The sequence below is a fragment of the Mercenaria mercenaria genome, chromosome 8 (genome assembly GCF_021730395.1).
Source record: "Mercenaria mercenaria strain notata chromosome 8, MADL_Memer_1, whole genome shotgun sequence".
Taxonomy (NCBI): Eukaryota; Metazoa; Mollusca; class Bivalvia; order Venerida; family Veneridae; genus Mercenaria; species Mercenaria mercenaria.
In genome coordinates, this window is record NC_069368.1 from 80714381 (window position 1) to 80735295 (window position 20915).

Here is a 20915-nt window from a genome sequence, read left to right on the forward strand (position 1 = left end):
TGGCGCCCACCAATGTGCCATTTTTGAGTGTTCCAAATTTCAAGACTTATTGACTACCTCAAGGTCAAATTTCATTTCCGTACACAACACTGTGCATGTGGTCCAAATTCGAAAGATGTAGCTTGAGAAATGTGAAAGTAGGTCACTAGGTCAATGTCAAGGTCAAAGTTTGATTCGGTACACAATCCTATGCATGTGGTCTAAATTTGAAGCCTGTAGCTACAGAAATGTGAAAGTAGGTCACGAGGTCAATCTTAAGGTCAAAGTTCATTTCGGTACACAAAACTATGCAAGTGGTCCAAATTTAAAGGCTGTAGCTTGAGAAATGTAAAAGTAGGTCACTAGGTCAAAATCAAGGTCAAATTCTATTTCGGAATACAAAACTATGCATGTGGTCCAAATTTGAAGCCTGTACCTTCAAAAATGTGAAAGTAGGTCACTAGGTCAAAATCAAGGTCAAATTTAATTTCGGAATACAAAACTATGCATGTGGTCCAAATTTGAAGCCTGTACCTTAAAAAATGTGAAAGTAGGTCACTAGGTCAATGTAAAGGTCAAAGTTCATTTCGGTACACAAAACTATGCAAGTGGTCCAAATTTGAAGGCCGTAGCTTGAGAAATATAAAAGTAGGTCACTAGGTCAAAATCATGGTCAAATTTTATTTCGGAATACAAAACTATGCATGTGGTTCAAATTTGAAGCCTGTACCTTAAAAATGTGAAAGTAGGTCACTAGGTCAATGTAAAGGTCAAAGTTTTTTTTCGGTACACAAAACTATGCATGTGGTCCAAATTTGAAGGCTGTAGCTTGAGAAATGTGAAAGTAGGTCACTAGGTCAAAATCAATGTCAAATTTCATTTTGAAACACGGAACTATGCATATGGTCCAAATTTGACTCCTGTACCTTCAACAAGAGGACCATGATGGTCCTCAATCGCTCACCTTTTCCCACATGACCCAGTTTTGAGTATGACGTCGTTTTTTCTATTATTTGACATAGTGACCTAGTTTTTCAGCTCATGTGACCCAGTTTTGAACTTGACCTAGATATTATCAAGATAAAAATTCTGACCAATTTTCATAAAGATCCATTGAAAAATATGGTCTCTAGAGAGGTCACAAGGTTTTTCTATTTAAGACCTATTGACCTAGTTTTCGAAGGTACATGACCCTGTTTTGACCTTTATCTAGATATCATCAAGGTGAACATTCTCACTATTTTCATGAAGATCTCATGAAAAACATGGCCTCTAGAGAGATCACAATGTTTTTCTATCTTTACACCTACTGGCCTAGTTTTTGACCGCACATGACCCAGTTTCGAAACTGACCTAGATATCATCAAGGTGAACATTCAGATCAATTTTCATGAAGATCCATTGAAAAATATGGCCTCTAGAGAGGACAAAAGATTTTAATAATTTTAGACCTACTGACCTAGTTTTTGACCGCACGTGACCCAGTTTCAAACTTGACCTAGATATCATCAAGATGAACATTCAGACCAACTTTCATACAGATCCCATGAAAAATATGGCCTCTAGAGAGGTCACAAGGTTTTTCTATTATTTGACCTACTGACCTAGTTTTTGAAGGCACGTGACCCACTTTCAAACTTGACCTAGATATCATCAAGGTGAACATTCTGACCAATTTTCATGAAGATCTCATGAAATATATGGCCTCTAGAGAGGTCACAAACTTTTTCTATTTTTAGACCTACTGACCTCGTTTTTGACCGGACGTGACCCAGTTTCAAACTTGACCTAGATATCATCAAGATGAACATTCAGACCAACTTTCATACAGATCCCATGAAAAATATGGCCTTTAGAGAGGTCATAAGGTTTTTCTATTATTTGACCTACTGACCTAGTTTTTGACGGAACGTGACCCAGTTTCGAACTTGATCTAGATATCATCATGGTGAATCTTCTGATCAATTTTCATGAAGATCCCATGAAAAATATGGCCTCTAGAGAGGTCACAAGGTTTTTCTATTTTTCGACCTACTGACCTAGTTTTTGATGGCATGTGATCCAGTTTCGAACCTGACCTAGATATCATCAAGGTGAATGTTCTGACCAATTTTCATGAAGATCTTGTGAAATATATGGCCTCTAGAGAGGTCACAAGGTTTTTCTATTTTTAGACCTACTGACCTAGTTTTTTATGGCACGTGACCCAGTTTCGAACTTGATCTAGATATCATCATGGTGAATCTTCTGATCAATTTTCATGAAGATCCCATGAAAAATATGGCCTCTAGAGAGGTCACAAGGTTTTTCTATTTTTAGACCTACTGACCTAGTTTTTGATGGCACGTGATCCAGTTTCGAACCTGACCTAGATATCATCAAGGTGAATGTTCTGACCAATTTTCATGAAGATCTTGTGAAATATATGGCCTCTAGAGAGGTCACAAGGTTTTTCTATTTTTAGACCTACTGACCTAGTTTTTTATGGCACGTGACCAAGTTTCAAACTTGACCTAGATACCATCAAGGTGAACATTCTGAGCAATTTTCATGAAGATCTTGTGAAATATATGGCCTCTAGAGAGGTCACAAGGTTTTTCTATTTTTAGACCTAATGACCTAGTTTTTGATGGCACGTGACCCAGTTTCGAACTTGACCTAGATATCATCAAGATGAACATTCTGACCAATTTTCATAAAGATCCCATGAAAAATGTGACATCTAGAGTGGTCACAAGCAAAAGTTTACGGACGGACGGACGCACGGACGGATGGACGACGGACGACGGTCACCGCGCGATCACAAAAGCTCACCTTGTCACTTTGTGACAGGTGAGCTAAAAATGTGAAAGTAGGTCACTAAGTCAAAACCAAGGTCAAAGTTTTTTCCAGTGCACAAAACTATGCATGTGGTCCAAATTTGAAGGCTGTAGCTACAGAAATGTGAAAGTAGGTCACAAGGTCAAAATCAAGGTCAACTCATGTCAAGGTTCATCTTGCCACTCAAATATATACATGTGGTCCAAATTTGAAGGCTGTAGCTACAGAAATGTGGAAGTAGGTCACTAGGTCAAAATCAAGGTCAACTCATGTCAAGGTTCATCTTGCCACTCAAAAATATACATGTGGTCCAAATTTGAATGTTGTAGTTATTGACAAGAACATTTTAAAAGCTTTTCCCTATATAAGTCTGTATATATGAACCATGTGACCCCCGGGGCGGGGCCATTTTTGACCCTAGGGCGATAATTTGAACAAATTTGGTAGAGAACCACTAGATGATGCTACATTACAAGTATCAAAGCCTTAGGCTTTGTGGTTTGGACAAGAAGATTTTCAAAGTTTTTCCTTTTGTAAGTCTATGTAAACCATATGACCCCCAGGGCGGGGCCATATTTGACCCCAGGGGTATAATATGAACAATCTTAGTTGAAGACCACTAGATGATGTCACATACAAAATATTAAAGCCCTAGGCCCTGTGGTTTTGGACAAGGGGTTATTCAAAGTTTTTCCCTATACAAGTCATTATAAACTATGTGACCCCCAGGGCGGGGCCAGATTTGACCCCAGAGAAATAATTTGAATAATCTTGGTAGAGGACCACTAGATGATGCTTCAAACCAAATATCAAAGCCCTAGGCTCTGTGGTTTTGGATAAGAAGGTTTTCAAAGTTTTTCCCTATATAAATCTATGTAAAATATAGAAATAAACAAAGGGCCATAACTCACTCATAAATTGTTGAACCAGTCTGATTTTCAGGGGGACACAACTAGGGTACCAATACATCATTCTGACAAAGTTTGGTCAAAATCCCCTCAGTAGTTTCTTAGGAGATGCGATACCGAGAAATTGTTAACGGACGGACGGACGGACGGACGGAATGACGGACGGACGGACGGACGGACCACGGACGCAGAGTGATTTTAATAGCCCACCATCTGATGATGGTGGGCTAAAAAAGCAGAATTTTCTTCTTAATATTGTAACAATTACTTCTATCATAAACATGAGTGTCAAACTGTCAAAATACACATCTCTCACAGCAGATTACTTTTGACTTTAACATACTCTTCTTACTCCAGCAAGCTTGTTGTCAATTTACTACTAGGTATGATCTTCTTAAGTTTGAGGAGGACACTGTCATTTTCCCAATTTTTTGTAATTAAAGGGCCTTAACTCCAGAACCACTAGGGAATCCAGTTGATTTTCAAATTTGGTTAAGATGTTACATCCAAAAAGTTTGGTGACCATAGGATAAAAACTGCTCAAGGTGGACAGCAGACATCTTTAGCTGATGCCCTCCACCAACCCCCCTTACAAATGCAGGTGATCATACACTATGTCCAGTTTCATTGGTGTATCGAAAGACAATTTTATTCATACAGCAACCCCCTTCATAGATAGAAGACTGGATATTTAATTGAAAAAAAAACATGATTTTCACCTATATTTACTGTTACAATGCACAATCATATGAAAACTGCAACAGGGAAAACTCTCAAGTTTTTGTACAAATGTTCTTTGTCAAAAAAAAAAAAAAATCTTAAATTAATAGGTACATGTCCACTTTTGTCACTGTGGATAAATCAATATAAATAAGAAATCCAAGAACACTGTCTAACTATGTGACAAACACTACAAGGATCTGATACACGCACACAGGTAAGATTATTTATCTTGGCCAACATTGCAAATTTTGAAAGATGTAGTGAATTACTAGATATACATTCTCCATGCCCACGAGCAGAATGTCAAGCCCGCCAGCACCTTTGGCCTCAAAGTGTGACCTTGACCTTAGACCTAGGGACCTGGTTCTTGTGCATGACACTCCATCTCATAATGGTGAACATTCATGCCAAGTTACATCAAAATTCCACCATGCATGAAGAAGAAATGCTCCGGACAAACTTCAATTTGACCTTTGACCTCCAACTGTGACCTTGACCTTTGAGATAGGAACATGGGGTTTGCACATGACATTCCTTCTCATTGAGGTAAATATTCAAGCCAAACATAAACAAGATTGGTACATGCATGTCAAAGTTATGGTCCGGACAAAATTGGATGGATGCACGCAGGCACGACAGATGGACACACTGATACAGGCTTGACAATAAAACCACGCATGCAGATTTTGTCATAATTATGATGTCACAATGTGTGTGTACAGCTCGTCTTTTCCCTAGAGAAATTTAAGATGATCTATTACCAGGATATCTTTTTCTTTCCCTGCTAAGTAGGCAAGAATATTTTTACTCCATTAATTCAAATTCAAACTCCAAATTCAACATTCAAATGGAACAAAAACTAAAAGATGGCACTTACACTGACATCAACATTAAGAATATCTCCGTCCTCCAGCGGCCTGTCGTCGGGGATACCATGGCAGTGGACATTGTTTACTGAGGTACAAACAGACTTTGGAAAATCTTTATACAGTAACGGTGAAGGGTAGGCATTGTTTGCTATACATTCTTCATGTACAATTCTGTCTATTTCATCTGTTGTCATACCAACCTGAAATTGAACATGTACATATTACTTATGTAAAATATCATACAAAGATTAGGTTTGCCTGAATACATTCCCTCATTCAACAATGACACATCTGTGAATTCATTTACTGTAAAAGCGGGAATTTTTGCAAGGGTTAAATTTTGCTAAATTCGCTAGGTACCTTACCTTGCGGACATTAATCCTCTCATAAATATTAGCCATCAGTATAAAGCAAAACAAAAAAATCTTGTCATAACACGACCTTCCCCAACATATCAAATGGAAATGGTCATATAAACAAAAACCAGGCATGTTCTGTGTTTTCCATAGCTATAGGATAGTATAATCTTAAGAAGAACAAGAAGGTCATGATGACCCTGGATTGCTCACCTGAGAAATGTGAGCTACATTGACAAGTGCAAGAGATCAGGTAAGAAAGTTTAATGTAAGTAAGCACTGAAATCTTTTCTAAGTTGTGTGAACATGTTTCAAATGTCAAACGGATGCTAAATTATTAAGAAAGTAGGTCAGTTTTAAGATCGGTGTGCAAAACTGTACATGTCATCCAAATTTCAAGGCTGTATCTTAAACAAGAGGGCCATGATGGCCTTATATCGCTCACCTGTGTACAAGGCTTCAAGTGTGTTTGTACAAGTACAGAGTTAGGTTTCTTCTATATTATATATACATGTCACACACACTTTTGAACCTTGGGCAATAATTTGAACAATTATGGTAGACATTACAAATCTGATATCGCACGCGAAATATCAAGGCTCTAGCTATTATTGATTCAGAGAAGAAAAGTGACCACACCCCCTGGCAGCCATGTTTTTTAGCAAATCAGAAAAATTTGAAAAATCTTGGTAGAGGATCACACAAGAACCATTTGTGCAAAATTATTTTAAAATCGGGCCTGCAGTTTCACATAAAAAAGATTTTTAATGTTTCCCCTATATAGTATATACATATAGGGAAAAGTGACCATGCCCTCTGGCGGCCATGTTTTTTGACGAATCAAAATAATTTGAACAAGGAGCTGCGTTCAATAAACGCTTGATGCCCCCGGTGGCATCCTTGTCGATACAAAGCAACCTAAGTCCAAAATGAGGTCAAGGTCAAACTGAGGTCAGGTGATGTCTGAAGATAAGGAATGGTCACAGGTTACATCTGCATTAGTATCAAGTCATTCTAGTAAGAGGTATTGATGCTAGACGAAACGGTCCCATTTGGTTAACCAAGAGATGGCCCATATAAAGCAACCTAAGTCCAAAATGAGGTCAAGGTCAAGGTCAAACTGAGGTCAGGTGATGTCTGAGGATGAGGAATGGTCACAGGTTACATCTGCATTAGTATCAAGTCATTCTAGTAATGGGTATTGATGCTAGACGAAACGGTCCCATTTGGTTAACCAAGAGATGGCCCATATAAAGCAACCTAAGTCCAAAATGAGGTCAAGGTCAAGGTCAAACTGAGGTCAGGTGATGTCTGAAGATGAGGAATGGTCACAGGTTACATCTGCATTAGTATCAAGTCATTCTAGTAAGGGGTATTGATGCTAGACTAAACGGTCCCATTTGGTTAACCTCGTATGGACGGACGAACGAACGAACGGACGGATGGACGGACAGACAGACAGGACGATCACTATATGCCTCCCGCATCAGTAGATGCCGGGGGCATAAAATCTTAGCAGAGGGTCACACAAGGACTATTTGTGTAAAATCATTTTAAAATCAGGCCAGCAGTTTCACACAAGAAGACTGTTAAAGTTTCCACTATATACATATACAAGGGAAAAGTGACCACGCCCTCTGGCGGCCATGTTTTTGACAAATCAAAATAATTTGAACAATCTTGGTAGAGGGTCAAACAAGGACCATTTGTGTAAAATTATTCCTAAATCGGACAAGCAGTTTCATACAAAAAGATTTTTAAAGTTTCCTCTATATACATATAGGGAAAAGTGACCACACCCTCTTGCGGCCATGTTTTTTTGGTATAATTTGAACAATCTTGGTAGAAGGTAGCATAAGGACCATTTGTGTGAAATTATTTCAAATCTGACCATTGTTAGAAGTTTTTTCTATTTTTAGTTCTGGCAGCCCCTATATGTCACAAAGCGGAACCGTTTGAACAACTTTGGTACAGGACCACCCAAGGAACAGCATGGCCAAGTTTCATAAAAATCCATTCAGTGGTTTTGGAGGAGATGTCGTTTAAACACAAATGTTCACAACGGACAACTTGACGCACGGACGACAGACACAGCGTGATCACAATACCTCACCATAAGCACTTTGTGCTTCAGGTGAGCTAAAAACAAGAAAATAGGTCAAGGTCACAGTTAGGTGACCCCTAATCACTTGGGGTCATCTGGCCCAGTGGTTAAGGCGTCCGCCTCGGGATCGGGAGGTCGAAGGTTTGAGCCCCATATGGGAAGAGTTCGTCCGGGGGATGTTTGTCATGGGACTCATTCCGAAAAGGCCGGTTCGTGAGCCGCGAGCTAGTTAAATGAATGGCTACCAACTTCTATCCGCCTGGCGCCTGGCATAGTGGTAGGTGTTGGGAGGTAATTGGTACGCACAATAAAGGTGTCTCATAAGTCAAATTGGCTGGCCCTTTCAATAGGGGTGATACTATAATAAACAAGACCTTTACCTTTTACCTTTTATAAATAAACAGTCTAGGAAATATGATCTGATAATTTTTGAAGTGTTTTTTCCTATATAACCCATATTATATAACAAGTGACCCCCAGGGCGAGGCCTCTTTTCACCGCAGGGGCATAATTTGAAAAATATTGTTAGAAGTCCACTACACAATGCTACATACCAAATATCAAAGGCCTAGGCCTTGAACTTTCAGTCAAGAAGATTTTTAAAGATTTTTCCTATATAAGTCTATTTAAACTTGGAACCCTCAGGTCAGGACCTCTTTTCACTACAGGGGCATAATTTTAACAATTTCAGTAGAGAACCACTAGGCAATGCTACATACCAAATATCAAAAGCTTAGGCATTGCAGTGTCAGGCAAGAAGATTTTTAAGTTTTTTCCTATATAAGTCTACGTAAAACTTAGGACTCCCTGGGTGGGGCCTCTTTTCAACTCAGGGGCATAATTTGAATAATCTTGTTAAAGGACCACTAGGCAATGCAAAATACCAAATATCAAAAGCCTAGGCCTTGCAGTTTCAGACGTTTTTCCTATGTAAGTCTATGTAAAACTTGGGCCCCCCGGGTCGGGGCCTCTTTTCACCCAAGGGTAATAATTTGAACAATATTGGTAGAGGACCACAAGGCAATGCTGCATACCAAATATCAAAGGCCTAGGTTTTGTGGTTTCAGACAAGAAGATTTCTTCCTATATAAGTCTATATAATAATAATAATAATAATAATAATAATAATAAGTAGAAAATGCTTTTGTAAAAAAGCGCAAGTCTCCCCCAATGCAAAGTCCTATAGGCAAGAAGTCAATAGGGGTCAGGAGCGAAAGTCAAGAGACATGATGGTTGGCGCAATAGGATCATCTACTTGGCTTGGTCCAGTCATCCCTAAATTTCACACTCTTGGCCTAGTGGTTCTCAAGTCATGTTCAGGCTCCTGTGAACTTGACTTTGATCAAGTGACCTCAAAATAAATAGGGATTCATTACTCTGCATGTCCAATCATCCTATTAAGTTTCAACATTGTAGGTCAAGTGGTTCTCAAGTTATTTCCAAAAAATGATTTTACATGAACAGGCCACTGTGACCTTGACCTTTAATAGACTGACCCCAAAATCAATAGGGGTCACCTACTCTGCATGTTCAATCATCCTATGAAGTTTGAACATTCTGGGTCAAGTGGTTCTCAAGTTATTGATCGGAACTGGTTATCAATGTTCAGGCCTCTGTGACCCTGACCTTTAACGGAGTGACCCTAAAAACAATAGGGGTCATTTACTCTGCATGAACAATCATCCTATGAAGTTTCAACATTCTGGGTCGAGAGGTTCTCAAGTTATTGATTGGAAATGGTTTTCCATGTTCAGGCCCCTGTGACCTTGACCTTTAACAGAGTGACCCTAAAATCGTTAGGGGTCATCTACTCTGCATGACCAATCATCCTATGAAGTTTCATCATTCTTGGTCAAGTGGTTCTCAAGTTACTGACCGGAAATGGTTTTCAATGTTCAGGCCCCTGTGTCCTTGACCTTTAATGGAGTGACCCCAAAATCGATAGGGGTCATCTATTTTGCATGTACAATCATCCTATGAAGTTTCAACATTCTGCGTCAAGTGGTTCTCTAGTTATTGATAGGAAATGGTTTTCCATGTTCAGGCCCCTGTGACCTTGACCTTTGATGGAGTGACCCCAAAATCAATAGCGGTCATCTACTCTTCATGACCAATCATCCTATGAAGTTGCAACATTCTGGGTCAAGTGGTTCTCTAGTTTTTGATCGGAAATGGTTTTCAATGTTCAGGCCCCTGTGACCTTGACCTTTGACGGAGTGACCCCAAAATCAATAGGGGTCATCTACTCTTCATGGCCAATCATCCTAGGAAGTTTCAACATTCTGGGTCAAGTGGTTCTCTAGTTATTGATCGGAAATGATTTTCAATGTTCAGGCCCCTGTGACCTTGACCTTTGACAGAGTGACCCCAAAATAAATAGGGGTCATCTACTCTTCATGGCCAATCATCCTATGAAGTTTCAACATTCTTGGTCAAGTGGTTCTCTAGTTATTGATCGGAAATGGTTCTCAATGTTCAGGCCCCTGTGACCTTGACCTTTGACGGAGTGACCCCAAAAACAATAGGGGTCGTCTACTCCAGCAGCCCTACAACCCTATGAAGTTTGAAGGTTCTAGGTCAAATGGTTCTCCAGTTATTGCTCGGAAATGAAGTGTGACGTATGGACGGACGGACAGGGTAAAAACAATATGTCCCCTGGGGGAGACATAATAACAACTTTATTTATAGTGGATAACATATTTGGCTAAGCCAATTTACAATATGGTCCATATATAAAACTTGGGACCCTGGGGCGGGGCCTCTTTTCACCCCAGGGGCATAATTTGAGAAATTTTCACAGAAGACCATTAGATGATGTCACATACCAAACATCAAGGCTCTACGCCTTGCAGTTTTGGACAAGAGGATTTTTAAAGTTTTTCCTTTCGGTTGCCATGGCAACCAGAGTTCTGCATGGATTTCAATTCTTTGGGCAATTTTGAAAGGGGGCCACCCAAGAATGATTCCTGTTAAGTTTGGTATAAATCTGCCAAGTGGTTTTGAAGAAGAAGACTTTTTTAGAAATTGTTGACACACGATGCATGATGGACATTGAGCAGTCACAAAAGCTCACCTTGAGCCTTCGGCTCAGGCGAGGTAATTAAACAAACCGCATAAATTAGAGCCAATATAATTACTTCTGTGTTTGCAGTGTGTTTAATTAAACACATTTACATCTATGCCCCTTGATATAGATTTCATGTAAAGCCTTGATTCTACAATAAATTTTTTTACAGGTACTGGTAATTAGATGTGTTGAAACAGCCATACAGTCTATAGGTAAAGCTTTATGACTCGTAACTTTTACAGACACCTGTCTCAGGGATGTGATTGCCTACTGACCAAAAATGGCCACTGTTTTTCATTCCATAATGCATCTTTTGGCCCCATTTAATGGTCATGCCTCACCTAGTTTCTACTCATTCTACATTATGGAAACAATCATACCCTTGCTTTTTTGTTTACTAGTATCCAATACAGGAAAAAGTGTAAAACACCAAGTTACTCCAGAAACATATGAACATTATCTGTGTATCTTAGCCCTTACCCTGCTAAATTTCTAAAATGGACTGGTCTATCATTCAATTTGGGCTATACTGTTTATTATTCAAAGGGGTATTCACTGAAAATTTACTTGCTGAAAAGCGAACAGTGCAGACCATGATCTGCCTGCAAATCCCTTCGTCTGCACTGGGCGCAAAGGCAAGATTGCCTGTAAATTGGGGTAATATCTTTACTCTTCCCAGTTTGGTTATTATTATATACAGTTCAACTGTATTAACAAAAGCAAACCTTTATTGACTTTGCGACAACATCCAGTACATATCTAGCTAGTTTACAGGAATTCCATACACCTTCAATCTGTTCTTCTGTTTTGATCTCTGGGGCTGATGGACTAGGAGGTACAACACCTGTAGAAGTTTAGAGTGAATGCTATAATACTGAAGAAAATGAAAAATGCCTCATCCGTATATGGCAAATATTTACTTACAGTAAATGTTTTCATGTTTATTTATGATTATGGTGACTTAGATTATATATTCCTTAACAAGAGGGTCATGTTGACCCTGAATCGCTCACCAGAGTAATATGAGCTACATGCTTCAAATGTCAAACTGATGATTTTTGGAAATTTTTTGGAAGATTTTCCTATGTACAATCAAGTAACCCCTGGGGCGGGGCAAATTTTACCCCGGGGGTCATGATTTGAACAAAGTTTGTAGAAGTCTACTAGGAAATGTAACATATCAAATATCTAAGACCTAGGCCTTCTGGTTTATTTTTAGCAAATTTATGAAAATTTCCCTATGTACAATCAAGTAACCCCTGGGGCTTGGTCAATTTGACCCAAGGGGTCAAGATTTGAACAACTTTTGTAGAGGTCCACTAGGCAATGCTACATGTCAAATATCTAAGCTCTAGGCCTTCTGGTTTATTTTTAGAAAATTTTGAAGATTTTCCTATGTACAATCAAGTAACCCCATGGGGCGGGGTCAATTTGACCCGGGGGTCATGATTTGAACAAATTTTGTAGAGGTCCACTAGGCAATGCTACATGTCAAATATCTAAGCTCTAGGCCTTCTGGTTTATTTTTTAGAAAATTTTGAAGATTTTCCTATGTAAAATCAAGTGACCCCTGGCGGGGTCAATTTTGACCCGGGGGTCATGATTTGAACAAATTTTGTAAGGTCCACTAGGCAATGCTAACATGTCAAATATCTAAGCTCTAGGCCTTCTGGTTTATTTTTAGAAAATTTTTGAAGATTTTCCTATGTAAAATCAAGTGACCGCTGGTGCGGAGTCATGATTTGAAAAAATTTTGTAGAGGTCCACTAGGCAATGCTACACATCAAATATCTAAGATCTAGGCCTTCTGGTTTATTTTTAGAAAATTTTGAAGATTTTCCTATGTACAATCAAGTGACCCCATGGGGCGGGGTCAATTTGACCCGGGGGGTCATGATTTGAACAAATTTTGTAGAGGTCCATTAGGCAATGCTAAACATGAAATATCTAAGCTCTAGGCCTTCTGGTTTATTTCTAGAAAATTTTTGAAGATTTTCCTATGTAAAATCAAGTGACCCCTCAGGCGGGGTCAATTTAGACCCCGGGGTCATGATTTGAATAATTTTAGTAGAGGTCCATTAGGCAATGCTACACGTGAAATATCTAAGCTCTAGGCCTTCTGGTTTATTTCTAGAAAATTTTGAAGATTTTCCTATGTAAAATCAAGTGACCCCTGGGGCGGGGTCAATTTTGACCCTGGGGTCATGATTTGAATAAATTTGGTAGAGGTCCATTAGGCAATGCTTCACACCAAATATCTAAGCTCTAGGGCTTCTAGTTTTTGAGAAGATTTTTAAAGTTTTTCCTTTCTGTTGCCATGGCAACCAGAGTTCTGCATGGAATTCAATTCTTTGAATAATTTTTGTAGAGCTTCACCCAGAGGACATTCCTGTGAAGTTTGGAGGAAATTGGCCTAGCGGTTTATGAGGAGATGTTGTTTAAAGTAAAAGTTTACGGACGCCGGATGGTGACTGATCAGAATAGCTCACCCTGAGCCTTTGGCTCTGGTGAGCTAAAAAGGTAACTATGGTCAGCTGTGCATTATGGAGTTTGCAGAATAACAGTAGTTTTTGTGCTTCCAATCTGGTAATCATACATGATCCAGGGCTTTTCATCCTTATATAACAGAGGCCGATATTCGGCCACTTCCCAATTGAAAATAAGGTCAAGTTTTCCCAACTGTGGCAGAGGAACTTCCAAAATGTAATTTTTTTTTTTTTGTCAATTATATTTCACAGATAGGAAGCAATGAGCTCATTTATGATTAGGAAACCACCAAATTGTGTCCTCTGTTACATTCCTCTTTTGCAGAATGAAAAAAGGCCTCTTTTGCAGAATGAAAAAAGGCCCTGTTTCAATAAAATGCTCTTTTCCCAAAATGAGCAGTTATTGCATATGAATTTCCCAATTTGAAAGGCCAGGGCCTCTTCCCAATTTCCTGATGAAAAGCCCTGTGATTTGCATATTAAGAGATTAAGAAATTCAAGTATCTAGTTACAAACTGACAGTGACGTATATTAGGCCATGTTTATTTTCAGACCTGAGATTTTCCTATAGATCTGTCGGCTCAGAGGCTTGGAACATCAGTGTAGTACGTATTGGTTCCAAAAATGATGCTGATGATATTAAATGTTAACAACTGGTACGGTAATAAAAGTCAAAAGATGGAGAAAGTCCTCTTACTAATAACAGACGTATTTGTTACCTGTATGCTTTCACAGACCCCAAGATTACATTTGAAGAATTTACTCTATGTAATTGGACACACTTTTACAGACTACGGTGATGAAACATTCATGTGAGTTGTGACTTATCAAGTTATGAGTCATTCTGTTTAAAACCATTATAAATATTACCCTCTTTCCAGTACTACAAGTTTCAGTAGAACAACTTACCTGTTAAAGCATAAGGAGGTTTACTGATATAATCTGGTATGGACCTAGGAGGACCTACAACCCCTGGCTGCACAATACTGTAACTAGGTGTGCTTAGCTGTCTGCCAAGAGCTCTCAATACTGTTGTCTTTATCTGGCCAAACACAAACTTCTGTACTGTAAGCCTCATAGTGGTCTGAAAACAAAACAAAGTTTCTAAAGCAGTCTGTCTCCTGATCATATTTTAAACAGGAAAATGGGAGCGGTGGTCTAGTGGATAAGGTGTTGGCCGCTCAATCTAGGGGCCGTGGGTTCGAGCCCCACTGGTGTCACGACCATGACTTCTCATATGACACCAGTACTGGTTTTTCCAGGAAGCGGATTCAAGAGTGGTTTCAATAAGCTTGAAGCTTCCATCACAATCGAGCTAAAACAAATTAGTATAAACTAACTGAAAAATGATGTATTTTCTATCCATTTTCGACAAATATTCAAAATCTGAACACCAGCAAATTGAGAAGCAGTTTTTCCAAATAACAAAGAAATATTCCCAAACTGGGGAAGGATGTCACAGCTCTGTAATAAGTACTGATCACAAAAATTCCCAGGTCTTGTTTCTGATATCATAACAATGGATCTTGTTCCAGATATTCTGGAAACTTCCCAAATCTGTATGGCCATTGGGTCTTGTTTCTGATATCCAAAAGATTCCCAAATCTTGTTTCTGATATCCCAACGTTTCCCAATTCTTGTTTCTGATATCACATATTCCCAAATCTTGTTTCTGATATCCCAAAGATTCCCAAATCTTGTTTCTGATATCCAGAAGATTCCCTTATATTGTTCCTGATATCCCAAAGTTTCCCAAATCTTGTTTCTGATATCATAGATTCCCAAATCTTGTTTCTGATATCCCAAAGATTCCCAAATCTTGTTTCTGATATCACAAAAATTCAAAACTCACTGTAAGGGCCCTGTTTCTGACTAGTCCGAATAATAGGATGCTTAGGTGACAGCATGACAACTTTTGACTGTCACTGTCCCGTCCCGTCCCGTCCCGGCTTAGAGGGATGGCAACTATAAAGTATCAGAGCATAAAATAAGCCATCCAGGCCAAATGAGTAAGGCTAGTTTCTGATACCACAAAATTTTCATAAATCAGTTATTATAGGTCTTGTTTCAGCTCAGAGTATAGCAACTATCATAGCTTATGATTGGTTGAAAATGTATAGGGAATTCCGCGGTGTGTATTTACCATGTAAAGTAGTTTACCATTGGTTTAGTAAAGGTAAAGGTAAATTTTATTTACCGTCGCTTTGTGAAACAATGAACATAAGCTCTGTGAAGCTTTTGAATGGCCCAGTGTAAGACCAATCATACTTTACCACCAGCAATTTGCTAGTACTCATTTACTGAGGCAATCATAATAAAGTGCCTCGCCCAAAATTATAGCTGTTAAAAAATGTTTGGACCTATCTCAAGTACTGGTATCTAAGAATACTGCCATGACCTCTTTTCAAGTATTACATGAAGGTGCATATCTGTGTGAAAAACTTAAAAAGAAGTAATGTACAGGAGGGTACAAGTAATACTAGAGTATTCCTGAAGTGTCAAAATCGTATCTGATATTTCATTTTCAACAAAATGTAAGATGTAAATAATTATCTTGGAAAAGGAGGTCCAGATCCAAACTTTCAAAATCAGATTTCTTGAGGTACAGATTAGTACTCCTAGATGCTTCCTATAATGAATCTAGAGGTTTGGTAATCAATATACATGTACTATTATGTACTGTATTACCAGTGTATATTATAAGTTAATTGCTGGTAAAAGTTATGATTAGTTGTCATAAAGTTGTCATTATTACATTTTTTTTGGTACATTTTTTATTTATAATTAGCTCTCACTCGGGTTCAAGGCATACTGAATGGGAAATTTTAACAGCGATTTCCGGTAGTCACTGTTGTTTACTTACTCAAGCAGTAAAACAAATTCAACATCTTATACATGCCTTAAATACTAAAGAAAAAACAAGGAGCTGCGTTCAATAAACGCTTGATGCCCCCGGTGGCATCCTTGTCGATACAAAGCAACCTAAGTCCAAAACAAGGTCAAGTTCAAGTGAAGATAAGGTCAAACTGGGGTCAGGTGATGTCTGAAGGTGAGGAATGGTCACAGGTTACATCTGCATTAGTATCAAGTCATTCTAGTTAGGGGTATTGATGCTAGACGAAACAGTCCCATTTGGTTAACCTCGTACAGACGAACGGACAGGACAATCACTATATGCCTCCCGCTTTATGCTGGGAGCATAAAAATGAGGTCATCTACTGGTAATGATTAATCTTCCCATTAAGTTTCGTTACCCTAGGCCCAAGCTTTTCAAGTTATAGTCCAGAAACGGTTTAACTGTTCCGGGTCACTGTGACCTTGCGGTCACATATTAAACCGGATTCCACATAAAAACCAGAACTGGAAGACACTTCCATTAAAGTTAGTCACTGGAACTTACATTCTTCAGTCTCACAGGGCAGCATTTTAATCAAAATGTGGTCAATCCTCATGTAAACTGCTTATTCACTGAAAAATCGATTACCAGACGACTAGAAAATCGTCAGGGGAAATGCTAGTCTTCCGGTTACCGGACGACTAGAACGCAGGCTAGGCGTCCGGGTTTACCAGATGCCTAGACACTTCCAATATTAAAATCTGTCCGGCTACTGGTTCCAAACCAGTACAGTACTGTACTGGCTAACGACCACCAAATCCGGATGACCACCAAACCGGACAGTCCTGTAAAAGCTTTTTTTGGTCTTTAATCTTGTTAAATAATAATCTGTTTATTATCAAATGGATGCTTGATTTTCAACAATAGGGCAAAGTTACAACATTTAATTTAAGTATTTTACAAGAAATGCTACATTTCATTTCGTCTGCACTCACAAAGCATGTTTACATGTCGGGGGAAGTCGGAAATGGTGCAATGCGCATGCGCAGTATTTCCGTGAGGTCCCGTCATTAAATCTAAAGGTCTCATGCAAATTTGAGGTAAGCAGACGAGACGTTTAGTTAACACTTATATCGGGGAAATATAGCTTTGATAATTTAGTGCATGACTTTTACACACCCTAAAACACATTTTCATATCGAAATATTCACTTCGAAAAGTGAAATTTTAAAAGATTTGGTTGGGAGAGATACGATCAAATTTATAGATTCAAGAGAGGTAATTCGTACAATTCTTGGGCTCAGACACTGTACGACTACTTTCCATTGGTTGAAAATAAAGTTTAATTCAATGATGAATGTAAATTGAAAATCAATAAAGTGACAACTCGCTGTCCAGAAACATCGTACTGTTACACCTTAAAATAACGTGATTCGGTGGCCCTTTGTGCGGCCCTCGAAGTACTTGACCTAGTTTTAGAAGTAAACAAATTAGCTCTTTAGTTAGGAGGACAACCTAGCTTTGTTGTTGTTACTCACACATAGCCAGTCTGCGCATTTGGTAAATCGCGCAGCCCAAATAACCAATTTGTTATCTGCCCAACCATTTGTAAATCGGACAACCTTATATATTTCATATATGCGCAGGGTTACTGTCTTCCGCGACTGGTAAATGAGTTTTAACATACGGATGATATCTCCCGATAAAACTGAATATCATTAGGGGGTTAGACTTGCAGGCCTACATAAAATTGTTTAATTTTAAAACTGACGGTGATCAGGCACGCGTAAAGGTGTGAATTGACTGTGCTTAATTTGTAAAGAACAAGAAAAACATTTTTTTAAATTAAATAGGCGTATTTATGCAGTAATTTAATGAGATGATCACGTCCCTGGTAGTTTATGGACTAAAAATTTCTGTTGACGACGGTATTAAGAGTCATTTGTTGTAGGTGTTAAAAAACTTTAAAATGATACAAAATATCCAAAGTATATTTAATAACACAAGTTTTTTTTATATTTTTTAAAAAAAATTTTTAACTTTTAAACGCCGTAGCCTGTGCGGGATGTCGATCCAGCGCTAATATCAAATCCTGAAATGACATCGATATTTCGAATAAATATTGATCATTTCTTACAGATCATATTGATATTTTTTAATGTTTTGTAGTACACAAGAGTAATTTTCGCCAGAACAAGAAAGAATTTTTGTTGCTGCGCAAGATGTGTCCTGCGCTAATAGAAAATCTGGAAATTACTCTGATAATATGAATAACTGCCATAAACCATGCTAATTTTTACATTATTTAACAATTACAGACTGATATTGCAAATCTTGGTTTTAAAAATGTGTCATAAATTTACTTCAACATCAGTAAATTCATGGAAGTCCAGATTTATTATTAGCGCAGACACACATCTTGCACAGATAAAAAATGTAATATTTCGTTCTCGTTATGACAGAAATCACTCTTTTTTTATTCATTTTTTACAGTATTCATTTGAAAGTTACATAAATAGTATGTTTTATGAATGAAATATATTTGAAATACAGTGTAATTTCAAATTTTGCTATTAGCGCAGGACCGACCTCCCACGCAAGTTACAGGTGTAACATTATAGATTAATTTAGATTTGTAAAGAAAACTATAATTTTAGTCTGTAATCGTAAATCTAAGTAAAAGTTAATATGATTTATAACAGATGTTCAAGTTATCAGAGTAATTTCCAGATTTTGATTTAGCGCAGGGCACCGAACACATATCTTGCGCAGCTACAAAATATAAAATTTTGTTTACGTTTTGATGAAAATTAGGCCTACTCTTTATTCAATCGATTTTGTACTATAAAATAATAATAATAATAATAATAATATATAGATAAGATCTTTAAAAATTTTCTTTTAATTCTGTGACTTTTTTATTTCATCTTTTACCTTAGACATGTTGAGAGATATGCTCCCATTGGTAAAAAGAATATTATTGTGAAATTTCAAGATATTTCAATATAATAAAAATGATATTTTGCTAAGTGTGTGCTCGGGTGAAGTAGAAAATTGTAAAAATAGCCTAAAACATACCAGAGGATGACGTGTGCAAGCTGGAGGAAATCACACCTTCACGCATGTTTGGGTTTTATTGCATCTTGTATAAGATCGGAGGTATTGAAACCTGGTGACCGACTGCCATGAATTTACTGATGTAGAAACAAATTTATGACACATAATTTAAGTACCAAGATATTCAGCATTTGACATCTATATTTATTAATAAATTGACCAACTGCATGATTTATCAAATACGTTATGCAAATTTCTGATATATAACGTTACATTTGTTATTTGCGCTGCGCAATTGGTAAAATGCGCAGGTTAAATTTATCCTGCGCAACGAATGGTATCGTTGCGCATATAACCAACGTACAAAAATTTGTTATATGCGCTGCGCGTTTGGTAAATAGCGCAGATTGGTTATTTGCGCTCAACATTCACATGAAATTTCAACCACTAGATACATCTATTTCCCGAGTTATCGTGAAAAATATTCCAAAAGTGTCCGGTTGTAGGACTCTAGCCAGTATATATCCTGACACTAAATTAGCACAATGTTGCTGACCTCCTTTAAGGTTCATGTAAAGTGTTTGAGACTGCCCCTCGAGTAAATTTTTGTTTCATGTTTTGAGATCTCATAGGCCTTTGTTTTGCATACATTGTATACCAAACCGTTCAGAAGGAGTAGACATGTCATTCAAGAGAGGTTGTTTTGCTCGGTACAATAATATTTCTCTTTTATGACATGTACTTTGCTTGTCCACATTCGGTTTTGTAAAAAATATCAAACTTCTTTTTCAAAAATATTTTGACATTAGGTATTTACTTATTGTGTGCCTAACATATTTCTCCAGGTACTCCCAGAGTTAAAATTGCTACAATACATCTACATTTCAAATATTTGCCAAAATTGCAAAACGAAAGTGAAAGTAGAACTGTCAAAATGACAAAATACTCCTATATTTAAGAAAATATGTAAGTTAACTGTATTCCAATACTAGGAGTACCTAGATAATTATGTTACAGACACAAACAAAACGTATTTAAAGAAAAAATACTTTCGAAAAAAAAGTTTGATATTTTCTACAAAATAGAACCGTGACGGTCGAAGTACCTGCAATTTTAGACAAAATACTTATTCTCAAAGAAGCTTACCTTTGTGTAATGTATTCCCTACTTCCTCTAAACAATTCAGTGTATTTATAATAAATAGAAACGGTCTTCGAAGAATAAATTTCCAAAATCAAAATTCACCTGAGGGGTGGTGTCCAAACACTTTACATTAACCATAAATTCCTTAAATAACTTTAAAGTCATGTGTTTATAAGTTAGTTAGATATGTGTTGTTAACCGGAAGTGTACTAGTAATTTGGTAGAATACTTTAATAGACGTAGAAGACGAGTTCCAGGACTCAAGAAGATTCTACAAGACCAATACAAGTTCCAATACAAGTAACTGCTGATAACGACCTTCTGTGCAAATGGCGCATTTGCTTAAAGGGCAGTAACTGTGCTCTGTCAAAACCCCATACTCCTGCCAATAACCGATAATAGATAATAGTTTTACATCAGGGCATATAATATGCTTGTGATTGACAACTTTAAACCATAATATTATATATATATATAGGGGGTATTTTCTGTAAAGGTAGACTAGCTTCTAGGGTCTTATTGATAGAATTTCAGACTTCTGTGCTCTATAAAAACGATGATATCGCA

The 20915-nt window shown here is 37.8% G+C and overlaps 1 protein-coding gene across 3 annotated transcripts in view; it reads right to left on the minus strand.

The window, feature by feature from the left end:
- LOC123565991 (methionine aminopeptidase 1D, mitochondrial-like) overlaps positions 1-20689 on the minus strand; it is a 29226-nt gene extending 8537 nt beyond the window's left edge. Inside the window, exons 1-4 of one of the 3 annotated variants that reach the window (XM_045359786.2) lie at positions 20578-20689; positions 14222-14396; positions 11552-11670; positions 5308-5499 (exon numbers count right to left, since the gene is read on the minus strand). In XM_045359786.2, the coding sequence (XP_045215721.2) occupies positions 5308-5499; positions 11552-11670; positions 14222-14390 (480 nt within the window). In that variant the 5' untranslated portion in view covers positions 14391-14396; positions 20578-20689. Of the gene's footprint in view, positions 1-5307; positions 5500-11551; positions 11671-14221; positions 14397-19226; positions 19364-20351; positions 20505-20577 lie in introns of those variants that run through there. The other 2 variants (XM_045359785.2, XM_053550257.1) reach the window with 2 other exon arrangements.
- Positions 20690-20915: the final 226 nt, after the last annotated feature.